The 13,618-nt window shown below is 40.7% G+C and overlaps 2 protein-coding genes across 2 annotated transcripts in view; one reads left to right on the plus strand and one right to left on the minus strand.

Annotated features, from left to right (window-relative positions):
• The window catches only part of PARG (poly(ADP-ribose) glycohydrolase), a 165,181-nt gene that overhangs the window by 147,137 nt on the left and 4,426 nt on the right, over positions 1–13,618 (minus strand). The window lies entirely within an intron of this gene.
• Positions 1–13,618, plus strand: part of TIMM23B (translocase of inner mitochondrial membrane 23 homolog B) — a 32,993-nt gene that overhangs the window by 16,595 nt on the left and 2,780 nt on the right. The window contains exon 6 of the mRNA XM_045024996.1: positions 2,311–2,421. Within this exon, the coding sequence (XP_044880931.1) occupies positions 2,311–2,421 (111 nt within the window). The remainder of the gene's footprint in view (positions 1–2,310; positions 2,422–13,618) is intronic.

Consider the following 13,618-nt stretch of genomic DNA (forward strand, 5'->3'; position numbering starts at 1 on the left):
AACAGGAGTAATTAGGGACAGTAGACATCCTAAAATGATTTCTTTATATCTGTCTCTAACATTGTAGATAGCAAATGAAATTCAGTGTTGCTAAATGCAAAGTAGTAATGCACTTTGGATGGACATATATCGATTAGTTAATTTAGAACCCTGTGTGGTGCAAAACTATCTCAGCCTAAGAAAGGGATCTAGGTGGTGTTGTAGGAAGCTCAGTGAAGACCTCCGCTTCAGCACAGCTGCAGTTAAAAATAAATAAATAAAAAAATAACAATGTGTTAGGATGCATAAGGAATGGGATGGTGAATAATAAAATAATGCTTTTATATAAATCAATGGTGCACCCTCATCTGGAATACTGTGTACAGTATTGGCCATCCAGTCTCTTAGGATATGTCTGCACTGCAGCTTGGAGTGATCCTCCCAACCCTGGGTAGATAGACTCAAGCTGCAGCTCAGGCTCTCAAGCCCACACAACTCCCTAAACTTGAAAGCCTGAGCAGTAATGGCCACATTGCTATTTTTAGTCAGCTATCACAAGGCTGTCTTACCCAGCTGGGAGGCTTACTCTCAGCTGCAGTGTAGACATACCCTAAAAAGGACATTGCAGAACTAAAGGGACTCCAGAGGAGAACAAGAACGATCAAGGGCCTGAAGAGAGATTGAAAAGATTGGGGTTGTTTACCTTAGAAATAAGACTAAAGTTGGGACATGATAAAAGTGATAAAGTGAGTGGTCTAGAAAAGGTAGATCAGGAACTGCTGTTCTCCCTGTTTTGCACAAGAACAAAGGGGTATTCAAATAAACTGATCAAAGGGACTAGTTTTCACAGAATGTGTAATTAAACTACGGAATTTGATGCCAAGAATTTAAGATTCTAAAAGGGATTGGATAATTTTACAGATATCCAGAGTTATAATTTACACCAATTTTTGGAAGAGATATCGAACCTTGTGTGTCATGATTTAAGCCTATCTGTAACTATTAGAAATCTGGATGACACAATGTGGGGAGCAGATTATCCCACATCTGCTACTTCAGAGGAAGTCACAAGAACCCTGCAGTATCTGGTACTGGCCACTGTCAGACAGGATACTGGACTAAATGAACCTTGGATCTTTTCCATTATGGCAGTTCTCTTTTAGGTTTACCTATTACCGGATTATAAAACTGGAAAATATAGATAAAAACACATGTCTGAAAAAGGTGCTGCATGTTGCAGTTCAAGGTTCCAGTGTGATGAGTGATATATTAACAGATTCTTCACAGCTGTGTTTGTTTTCTTGAGTAATCTTCCTTCAGTGTTTGTCTTAGTTATACTGGCATGCATTCTAGTGTGCAGATTTCATATAGAACATGACCTTCCTAGTTAGCATATTATAGTCCTTAGGAGTACCAGGCATGACATGAGAGTTGGTTCTGGCTTTTCATGTGGAAGGTGTGTGTGTCAGTGTGTCAAAAATAAGGAGCAACTCTCTCCTCTTCCACCTTGCTGTTTATGTTAATTTTCAAGAGTCTCTGCTAAACGGAGATAGTTCGGTAGTGTTATAGTTGTCCATTTATGGAGTGATCAATTTTGAAGGCTTCTGTTGAACAAGATTTTTTTCCTCTAATACTGCACATTTAAGGCCAGATCAATATCTTTGCTCATATTCAGTAGCATTTTAAGAGCAGCGGGTTTTGGAGGAGTAAAGTACAATCATGTGAGCAAAGGTATCGTAATCTGGCTTTTAGAGCAGCAAGAATAACTAACAGTATTGTATCTATACTGTTTTGAGTGATATGAAGTTCTTTACTAGTCTTCACCCTATATGAAGATTCTAGATACTGTTACATTATACCAGGGATTAGTTTGTTTGCTGGCTTGGGCTCATGCACCCTTACTATGGGTTCATAGATTCCCTTTTGGCATGGAGACTGTCCCTCAGACTGATGCTTTCCTGTTAACTAAATGTGTAAGGTGGTGCAACACTTCAGCTTTAGGGACAAATTATATGCAAACAGAAACAGAGCTTATAGTGCAGTTGAAATGAGGATAGACATAGATATCCTCCTTATAGAATAGAAATGATGTAATGTTAAAGACTGAAAAGGCCAAAGATGTAGCCTTAAGGCATTAATAGCAGGAGTAAAGGGAAGTTGCAAAGACTCCACCAGAAATATGAATGTGGGCTCAGGAGGGATTGCTTTGAAAGCTGCATTGAGACCAGAATCCAAGGCCTGGTTAATCTTATCTCTTCTAGAACATGGATGGCAAGGTAATTTGGTGCAAATATTTTGATATTTTACCAATAACTTTAATTCCTCTTCCAGCATTGCTTTACAGCGCATTTGGAGTCATCATAGAGAAAACACGAGGTGCAGAAGATGACCTGAACACAGTAGCTGCTGGGACCATGACAGGAATGTTATACAAATGCACAGGTAGACTGAGAAGATAATATGAATATTTTTGCCAAAGATATGTAAAGCATGAATGCAAACTTAGGTTTTTAAAGTGCAGTTCTGCTCTGAAGGGTGATTATATAAAAAGGGCATATTTTTACTCCGCAAAGTTGTTTCCACAGCTACAACTCTGAGCACACACAGGACTTTAGTGTCAACCAACACAGCAAAGAATGTGAGCCGCTTTATTCCTTCATATATATTAGATTTGTTAAAAGCCTCTAAAGACAATGTGGTTACACAGGTGGCACTCAAGGCATAGTTTGGCTTGCAGAATCTATCAGTGCTGATGTGTGAGAATGAAAGAAGCCATATGGCGTTTGTAGGACTGGGAAATTGCCTATGTAAACTGGGTAAATTTAACCTGGAAATCATTTAAACAGATATGAATCTCCACAGTGCTGTTTTTAAAATCACTTTTCAGAGTAGACTTACACTTAAGAATTAGAGCATGATTTAGGATTTTAAAAGTATGGGAATGTTGATGGTGGAAGAATACATTCTGTGATATAGTAGATTCACAACCACTTAATTACATGTATTGTTATAGCAATAACCCTAAAATCTCTGATGCCTGTTAAGGCAAAATTAAGCCAAAGACTGTGTATCCTCAGCCACCTGAGAGGTAAAGATTGTTTAAGGGAACAAAGTGTTTGGAGGGTCTGACCTATAAAATTCTATTAGATAGACATACAGTACAACTATCGTAGGCCTTGTTTTGATTCTATCTTCATAAAAAAAGATGGACTCCTTAAATCAGTTGTATCATGCTCCAGCATAAGTACCAATGGTACCCCCACCCCTCTTCGATATGTCCGTCCAGCTTGACAGTGAACCACTGATGATTACTCTCTGGGAACAGTTTTCCAACCTGTTATGCACCCACCTTATAGTAGCTCCATCTAGACTATATTTCCCTAGTTTGTTTATGAGAAGATCACACAAGACAGTATCAAAGGACTTACTAAAAAAAAAAAAAAAAAATCAAGATATACCACATCTACCACTTGCATCTCCCCCAACCACCTCCCCCCATCCACAAGGCTTGTTACATCTGTGTTGACATTACCATTACAGTACAACCCTAAGTACATATAGTTTATAATAGTAACCAAACCATTTAAAAGAAAAATGAAATTTTACAAAAATGAAAACCTAAGAATTTTAAGTAACCTTTTTCCTTAAGGCAACAGAGAATTTGGTATTGTAATTAGGAGGGTTATAAAACCACATTAGTAAACAATTAGTATATTGTAGGAGGTAAATTTTGGGAATATAATTACATCACCCTTTGTAGAGACATACTGTTTCTTGTGTAACTTGTTTCCTAAGCCATTAGGACTTTGAGTCAAACACCACTGTGAATTGCACACTTGGCAGTGAGCATTGGAAGATGATGGGATGCTTCCTGCAAGAAACACCACTAAGCAAGCAGGCTGGCATAGTTTACACTAGCAGAAGTTTCCCATTGGTTTTCAAGTGTAAAACCATGAAAATGACCATAGTGAGAGGGACCAATGGTTTATCTAGCCCAGTATCCTGTCTTCTGACAGTGACCAATGCCAGATGCTTCAAAGGGAATGAACAGCACAATTATCAAGTGATCCATCTTGTCATCCAGTCCCAGCATTTGGCAGTCAGACGTTTAGAGATACCCAGAGCATGGGGCTGTACCTCTGGCTATCCTGACTAATAGCCATTGATGGGCCTATCCTCCATGAATTTATCTAATTCTTTTTTGAATGCAGTTATATTTTTGTCCTTCACAACATCCCTGGGCAACAACTTTCACAGGTTGACTGTGCACTGTGTGAAGTAGTACTTCCTTTGGTTTGTTTTAAACCTGCTCTACCTATCCATTTCATCAGGTGATCCCTGATTCATATGTTGTGTGAAAGGGTAAACAACACTTCCTTATTCATTTTCTCCACGTGATTCATGATTTTAATAAATCCATAGCCCCTCTCATCTCATGGAGAGTGCATTGCTTTAATCCAATCTTGGGGTGGCACAGGCATAGATAACTTGTAAAGGCAGCTAGCCTTTCCCTTGCCAAGACAGGATTGTTCCTGCAGTATATCTTCAGTGTACTGATTTTCTTTAAAAAATATATATATACACACATATACACACACACATACACACTCATTCATTAGCCCGTTTATAAGCTGACCCCCCAAAAATGGAAAAATACCCAAAACTGTATGGGTATGACAAGCCTATGTTTCAGGGGTTGGCAAACTTTGGCTCCTGGCCTGTTAGGGTAAGCTGCTAGTGGACCTGGACATCTTGTTTACCTGGAATGTCTGCAGGTGCAGAGCCTCTCAGCTCCCAGTGTCTGCAGTTTGCCGTTCCCAGCCAATGGGAGCTGCAGGAATTGGTGCACCACAGGGAGCTGGGGGGCTCCATGCCTGCAGATGCTCCAGGTGAACAAAATGAGTATCAGATATTCAATTCAGTGATTCCATAGAGTTTAAAATAATCAAATTTTGGTGTAGACCTGTTTATAAGCCAACCCCCATTCTTTGATGTGTCTTTTTTACCAAAAATATTCGGCTTCTGAACAAGTATATATTACTAAAAGACAAATAGGAAGGAAAAAAGTTGTGTTCCTTTAACTTCTAATGTCCAAAGTTACTGAACTAATGGCAGTATAGATAATGGTTTGCCTCTGTTCACAGCACTGTATGTACCAATATATCACTTCAGGCAATTTTTCTATACTTTGTTACATATGAAATGCCACTTGCAGAAACCCCTAAGAACAATTGGCATATTAAACTCCACTGGAGCTAGTTAAGTACAGTAGTTACTGCTACACTATAGGTGTGATAGGAATCAAAACTTATAAACCTTGGAAAGTTTCAATTCCTTAAGTGAGAACATCACAGGCGATATTCACACTTGTTGAAGGGAATGAATTCCATCTTCACTTTCTAGGCTCTACACAGCTCTGACTCTCCCCCCCTTCTCTCTGACCCCCCTCAGCAGTGCATGGATATAGCACTGTGACTCAGTATCAGTGGTAGCCTTGCGGGATTGAACATTTCTGTGTCTGCATTATGAAGCTTGCTTATTGACTGGGTTTTAAAACTGCATTGACTTAGCTTTTGATGAGGGGAAAACTGGTCAGAAATAGCTCTCGGGAAGGCCATTGCTGGCGTCTAGTGCATTATGCTGCTACTTAGAAAACTGATTCCCCAAACTAACCCTTGATCTCACATTTTGCCCTTATGAATGTTTTAAATGCACCATAAAAAAAATGTACAAAGATGTCACAAGATTAGAATAGGGAACTATGTTGCAACAAAATCCTTTGCAGAATTTAGCTATTCCACACAGTCTAGATTAGCAAATGTTTAGACATGACTAAGCAACAAAATGAATTGAACTTTGGCCAAAGGGTGCATGGTTCCACTCTGGAAAAAATTATCTAAGCTTTTCTGTTTATGCTGTTGCATGAAGCTTAAGTGCTGTGATTAGAGACTTTTACAACTGGAGCTAGTTAAGTGCAGTATTACCTGCTACACTACTCTTGCAGCTTGTTGGGACACATTTTGAGATCACACTTTACACTGAATGTTCCAAGTAGACGGTTAGTGATAGACAAAGGAAATCCTCTCCTGTTCCTTTTACTGGTATTATAAGGAGCAGGAGAATTGTTGGAAAAATGCTCTAGCTCATCAAGGAGCATATGTTGGTCAGTCAGATTGACACTCTCCTCCCCCCCCCCCCCCCACACACACACTTGTTGCCTGCCAAAAGTGGTCTTGTAAACTGATTTATAATCTCAGAAAAAGGCAGGTCAACACTTCTTTCTTCCTGTTTTCCCTCCCCGCTCCTTGGGTTGCACAGTGTCATCATAGTTTGCAGAGAAGTGGTTTAAATGAGTTCAGATTCAAAGTCTCACTTCCGTATAAACATTCCAAAGCAGAAAAGTCCGTAAATGCAATAAGATGGTGGGTCTCTTTCTGCCCCACTGTTTAAAAAAATCTATCTATTGGGTGTTGCCACTTATAAATAGGCAGAAATAAGAACTGATCTGTTGTGATGAGAATTACTGCAGTGGATGTTATGATGCATACTGTGACGGGTTAGATCACAGTACCCCCCTTGGGAGCTGCCAACTGATATGCCAAGACTACTTCTGCCCTTGCTTTCCTGCCCCATCAGCTTAGGACTTCAGTGCCCTGCCTGGTTTGAGCCAGACTCACTAGCCTGCTACAAACCCAGACCCAGGTCTACAAAAAGAACAGTACTTGTGGCACCTTAGAGACTAACAAAATTATTTGAGCATAAGCTTTTGTGGGCTACAGCCCACTTCATCGGATGCATAGAAGGGAACATATAGTAAGAAGATACATATATACACACACATACAGAGAACATGAAAAGGTGGGAGATGTCCTACCAACTCGAAGAGGCTAATTAATTAAGAGAAAAAACTTTTATAATGATAATCAAGATAGCCCATTACAGACAGTTTGACAAGAGGTGTGAAAATACTTAACGTGGAGAAATAGATTCAATGTGTGTGATGGCTCAGCCATTCCCAGTTTCTATTCAAGCCTAACTTGACGGTGTCTAATTTGCATATTAATTCAAGTTCATCAGTTTCTCGTTGGTCTGTTTTTGAAGCTTTTCTGTTGCAAAATTGCCACCTTTAGGTCTGTTACTGAGTGGCCAGAGAGATGGGAGTTTTCTCCTACTGGTTTTTGAATGTTGTGATTTCTGATGTCAGATTTGTGTCCATTTATTCTTTTGCATAGAGACTGTCCGGTTTGGCTAATGTACATGGCAGAGGGGCATTGCCGGCACATATCACATTGGTATATGTGCAGGTGAACGAGCCCCTGATGACGTGGCTGATGTGATTAGGTCCTATGATGATGTCACTTAACTAGATATGTGGACAGAGTTGGCATCAGGCTTTGTTGCAAGGATAGGTTCCTGGGTTAGTGTTTTTGTTCTGTGGTTGCACATCCCCTAATAGCTGCAGGTTTACCTGAAAGTAGCTAACAGAAGTGTTCTTGTCTTTAACACTCAGATCCCAATGGGGTCTAAACCCAAATAAATCCGTTTTACCTTGTATAAAGCTTATACAGGTTAAACTCATAAATTGTTCGCCCTCTATAACACTGATAGAGATGCACAGCTGTTTGCCTCCTCAGGTATAAGACGGTTACTCACCGTTGTAACTGTTGTTCTTCGAGATGTGTTGCTCATATCTATTCCAGTTAGGTGTGTGCGCGCCGCGTGCACGTTCGTCGGAAGATTTTTACCCTAGCAACACTCGGTGGGTCGGCTGGGCGCCCCCTGGAGTGGCGCCGCTATAGCGCCGGATATATACCCCTGCCGACCCATCCGCCCCTCAGTTCCTTCTTACCGCCCGTGTCGGTCGTTGGAACAGTGGAGCGCAGCTTAGCTGACCTCCACTTCCCTAGCTACTCGTAGTTCTCTCGTTAATTCTTGTATATAGTTCAGATTTATATAGTTGTAGTTAACTTTATTCGTTTGTAGTATAGTTAGTGTGTATAGTTCACAGGGGTTCGGGGTTTATCCCCTTCCCCACACCCGGTACTATGCCCGGTTTATAGGTTTTCACAATGCTCGGCCGGCCACAAGCCGATGCCGACAAGAGATCCTCTCCTAAGTGCCTTGAGGAATCTCACCTAACAGATAAGTGCCGCATTTGTAAGGCCTTTAAGCCGAGAACAAAAGGGGAGCGGGACTTTCATCTCAAGCAGCTCCTGAGGGAGGCAGCTCTTGCTCCTCCGCTCTGGGCACCGAGCGTTAGTCTTCAAGAAGCAGTCCCTCGGCATACTGAGTTAATTAATAAGTTAAAAGATTTTATTAAATACAGAAAGTAGGATTTAAGTGGTTTCAAGTAGTAACAGACAAAACAAAGTGAATTACCAAGTAAAATAAAATGAACACGCAAGTCTATGTCTAATACAGTAAAACAACAGAGTACAGATAAGATCTCACCCTCAAAGATGTTTCAATACGTTTCTTTCACAGACTGGATGCCTTCCTAGTCTGGGCACAATCCTTTCCCCTGGTACAGCCCTTGGTCCAGCTCAGGTGGTAACTAGGGGATTTCTCATGATGCCCTCTCTGTTCTGTATCTTTTGCATAAGGTGGGAATCCTTTGTCCCTCTGGGTTCCCACCCTCCTCACTGGAAAAGCACCAGGTTAAAGATGGATTCCAGTTCAGGTGACATGATCACATGTCACTGTAAGACCCCAAGCCTTCATTCCTCCCAGCCTGACTCACAGGAAGGCTGCCTGCAAACAGAGGCATCCACAGTCAATTGTCCTGGTTGATCGGAGCCATCAAGATTCCAAACCACCATTAAATTGCCCACACTTTGCATAATTACAATAGGCCCTCAGAGTTATATTTCATATTTCTAGTTTGACAAGAGTGATACATGTATAGAAATAAGATGAACACACTCAGTAGATTATAAGCTTTGTAATGATGCCTTACAAGAGACCTTTTGCATGAAGCTTATTCCAGTTACATTATATTCACTCATTAGCATATCTTTATAAAATCATATAGACTGCAACGTCTCACATACATGTTCAGACTCAAGCTTATATTGAGCCTAACTCTGTGTGGGCTCATTCATTCAGCAACCTTTCTTTTGATTCAAAAACAAGGGTCACTGAAAACTTCAGTCAAGCTTAAAACAAGTTTGGCAGTTTTAAATTTACCTGTTTAGCTATAAAAGCAAAGCTCTTTGCACAGTGAATCGAGTCATCAGGAAACGTAACCTTTAACATAAAACATGAGCCGAGTTTGTAAATGACTTTTCTTTCCCCTCCTTATGGCTTAGTGTATTTAGCTTTTTCTTTTGGGGAGGCAGCAAGGAGACCACTTACATTTGGAAAAGGGACTGTTTCCATGTATGCATACAGCACCTAGTACAATGGGGCTGTGATCCTGAGTAGAGTCTCTGGATCCTAAATCTATTGCAATAAATATATATTAATTTGTTGCAATCAGGAGGTCCATCTGAACGGAGGTGACATACATGTTAATAGCTAAAATGAACCAGTCATCATTTTAGAAATATAGGACACAACCCTGAAAGTCAACAAATCTTAAATTCATTAAACAGGACTAATCACTTTATTGCTACCAATACAAAGTCTGACCAGGCTAGATCTAGAAAGTAATTTGCTGTAGTTGTAATGGGCAGAAGTTCAGGAGAACTAGTCTAGCTGTAAAAGAAGCCACATAGACACATCATGAGACAGCGAGCCCTACAAACTGGGGCATGATTTGTTACAGTTTCCTTGATCCAAGTCTTAAATTAAAAAAACAAACAAACCACACACACACTGTATCTACTAGGAAGTAGAGATTCTCTTGTTTAATCCATTATGTTTCTTCAGGGAGAAACCCTTGAGGTATTTTGCAACCTGCTGCAGATACAGGCTCTGTGATATCTTGCTCGTCTTCAGAACCTGTATAAAATTCATTGTAGCAGATTTTGCTTCCTAGCTGTAAATTGAAATCCATTCAGATACTTTAGAAACATAATGAACAACCAGTGTGGTCTGCCTTCTTTATAGTGTCAGCATCTTAGATGCCACCTTGACATGAGTTCTAAATGAATAAACTCAACTGAATTAGGTTGTGGACAGATTCACTTTTAATCATGCTCTGAACCAACAGATGTTACACATCTGGTACAAGACGGGAAAGGTATTTTTCACAAGGGAGGAGGATCAAATACAACCCGTTCAGGGGTTAAACAGTTGCCTCTGACTTATGCCTGATCTTAGTTCTCTCAAGTAGCAACAGCAGTGTAAAATAGAGCACCTTCTCAGTTTCACTGCTGCTTGCAGGGTTCTGAATATCACCCGTGGAAACACAGGAGCTAACAGACTCAGGAAGAGAACACTGCATTGGTTAATATATAGAAGATGATGCTAACAACCATGCAGAGGCTGTAAAGTGGTTTTGGGGTTTTTTTTAATGAAAATTTAGTTTCTTTAGAAAATGAAGTCAGTCCCCCTTCCACCACAGCCACCCAACAAGGAAAGTTTCCAAGTTTCAAGTGTTGTAGCTGTGCTGTTGTTGTGTAGATGCTTCCTAGACTGATATAAGGGGTTTTCCCATTGATGTAGGTAATCCAGCTACAGTGAGGAGGGAGGTCAACCTAGCTGCACTGCATTGCATGGGGTGTGAAATTGTTCACAGCCCTGAAAGATCTAAGTAGGTCAACCTAAGGCTGTATCTACACTAACACTTTTGTCAGAAACACTTGTTGGTTGGGGGAGTGGGGGAAAAAACCCTCCCTGACCAATGTGTTTCACCAACAAAAGGACTGGTGCGGACAGCACTATTCCAAATCCACACAGAGCAGCTACATGGGAGATTTTATAGCAGCACAGCTGCAGTGCTATGGCTGTGCCGCTGTAAGGTCTGTCATGTGGACATAGCCTGTGTTTTAAGTATAGACCATGCCTTAGTGTCTGGCTACAGCAGTCTGAAATCAGAGCTGTTTCTCTAGAACAGTTCATTTCTTCAGCTCTGCTTTCCCTCAGTAATTTCTATACCAACGGGCCTTTGCTACCCTGGAAACTCCCAGGGGCAGTAGTGAACTTTTAGAAAATTTTCCTAGCATAGACTTACATTTAACTACACAAATGTGGGTGTTTTTTTCTTTTAAATGAAAAGCAGTGGGCCAGATTCAGAGATGCCAATTAACTACTGCTTCATTATAAGTCTGTGGGAGTTGAAGGTGCTTATCACCTCTGAAAATCAGGCCCTTTAAAACTTTGGAGCTATTTCTTGTACAGGCTGCAAAAGAAAAAAAGATAATTTCTCATTCTAAGTTCTTGGGAGGCAGATGCTGGAAGCCATGAAATATTTAGATTTAACTTTCTGCCTTGTTCTACTTGACATTTTGTATGTCTAGATTTCTGGCTTAGTGTTTTTAATGTCTACTTTTTAAGGTAATAGGCAGCAGTTATCAATGTTGGCATTTTCTTCTCTTCATCTCCTGACCCATAGTTTTCCTTTTTTTAAACTTTCAGGAAATGGTGAGGAATTAATGTTGCCTGAAACCCCTATATCTATTAGTCAGTGAAAACTGTAAGCTAAAAATGTGCCTGGCCAGCTCTTTCAGCTTGAGCACATGATTTCCCCTGCTCTGTCAGCTCCACTTTTTGTGAAGAGGCAGTGAATTGGTATGATAGTTGTGCTCTGAGTGCTGCAAGTATGCTGTACAATAAAATGTAAGACGAACTGGGACAGAATGAATATGCATGTAAGCAGACAGGATTCTTTGATAAGCTGTATCAAGCTAGAAGTATACATCAGACAACAGCTCATCTAACTTAAGGTATGGGAAATGTATCCTTAGAAACTTTGGCAATTTCCTTAAATAACTTGTGTTACTTGGCTATCCCTTAAAAATATGGTTTAATATTGGATTCTAGCAAATTAAGCCCCTTTTTTGACTCTTTCAGCCTCACCTTGCACATGTCAGAGTGAGATAATGGCATAACTATGTATGTCTGGTGGGGTGTGCCAAAACAACTTGCTATCAAGACTAGCAGAAAGTGATTGTAGGGGAGGAGTGGGAATTCAGCCTATCACTTAGTTTGCACCCTGGGGATGGGGGTGGCGTGATGCCCAAGTAAGGTCATCAAGTCAGAACACTTAGCATTTCCTGCCCAGTAACTTAGTTTTGTTTAGCGAAACTGCAGTTTGCTGGCTAGAGCAGAGCAGGAAGGGTTGAATGTCTTACTCAAATACAAGTCTACCCACTTGGCGGAGTGGGAGAATACTCCTTTAGCATTGCACTCCTTTGTGTGTGAATGCTTTGGATAGCAGAGGCACATTGCACCAAACAAGTAAGAGTGAAATTGCAGAACTCAATAGTAATAGCTGGGAGTTTAAGTATGCCCAGTTCCTATGTGCTTTTGAGTTAGCAGGAAGGCTCATTGTACAAACTATATGCATCACTTTCCATTACATGAAACAAGCTGTTTATCTGAAACATCCTCTTGTACCTTGCTGAAAGATTTAGAGTCACCAAGCTGCCCACAAATACCCACTCTGCACTGAAGCATGTGGTGGTTGGAGGATTGTAAAAGCTTGTGTGGGGTTTCTTTACTCAGCTGCCTGACCTGCCCATAGGAAAACTTTGGCTCTGCCTCAGATGCTCTAAGCAGTACATTGCCATGAGAATTGAAGAGTCCAAACCTGCACAAAAAATTAGCTAGACATGGCAGGTGACTCATGGCAACAACCAGATAAAATGTCTGTCTTTAAATAGCTTCCTACTGTCAGAAATCAGCTCAGACCCTCTTGCAACCTCCCTCAATTGAGAGAATGGGATTTTTTAGGAGGAGGAGTTACACTCTGGTTTAGCTTCTGTAGTATTTGTTCTGTGAATAGGTGAAACCTTGCAATGTCCTTTCATCTGCCTTTACACCTAACTGGTTAAATCCTTCCCTTGTTTATTCTCCATGGCAAATCCTTTCCCACAAGCCAAGGTTTCATTTGGGTTTTTCCCTAGGATTGGGGTGATGGGGGGGATATTGTTGTCTTTTCCCTGAGATGATTATCTTTGCACAAATGTCCTGTCAGCTCTTTACCTCCTCTTGTGCTATGTACCCAGGACAAATTTTCAAAAATAGGAGTCACTCCTAAATCCTATTTTAGGTAAATAAGGATAACTCTTAATGCTGCTGGGCATTCAGCACCTCCCAAAGACTTAATTGGGAGCTGCTGGGGGCTCAGTATGTATTTAGGAGCCTAGGTAGAATTGAGTTCTTGACCCACTTACAAACAAGAGAACTTGTAGCTAGGTGAGCACAGCTAGTCTGTCTGCAAAGTTATAGAAGGTAGGACTGGAAGTAAGCTTGGGTCACTGGTTATCCCTGCTGCTGTTTCCTTATTTTATTACATGCCTAGGCTAATGCAAATAGATTTAAGACATAGCAGCTTCAGAGGGATTCTGCTTAATCTTAAAGCTCAAATAATGCCTCAATCTAGATGAAATTAACAATTTGTCTCACTAAAAGTAACCTACAAAATCTCAAGCAGTTTAGGGGGAGACAACTAATGACCTAGGAGGAACTAAGTATCAAAGGGGTAGCCCTGTTAGCCTTTAAGGCGCTACCGGGCTCCTCGTTGTTTTTGTGG

The sequence above is a fragment of the Mauremys mutica genome, chromosome 7, assembly GCF_020497125.1.
Source record: "Mauremys mutica isolate MM-2020 ecotype Southern chromosome 7, ASM2049712v1, whole genome shotgun sequence".
Taxonomy (NCBI): Eukaryota; Metazoa; Chordata; order Testudines; family Geoemydidae; genus Mauremys; species Mauremys mutica.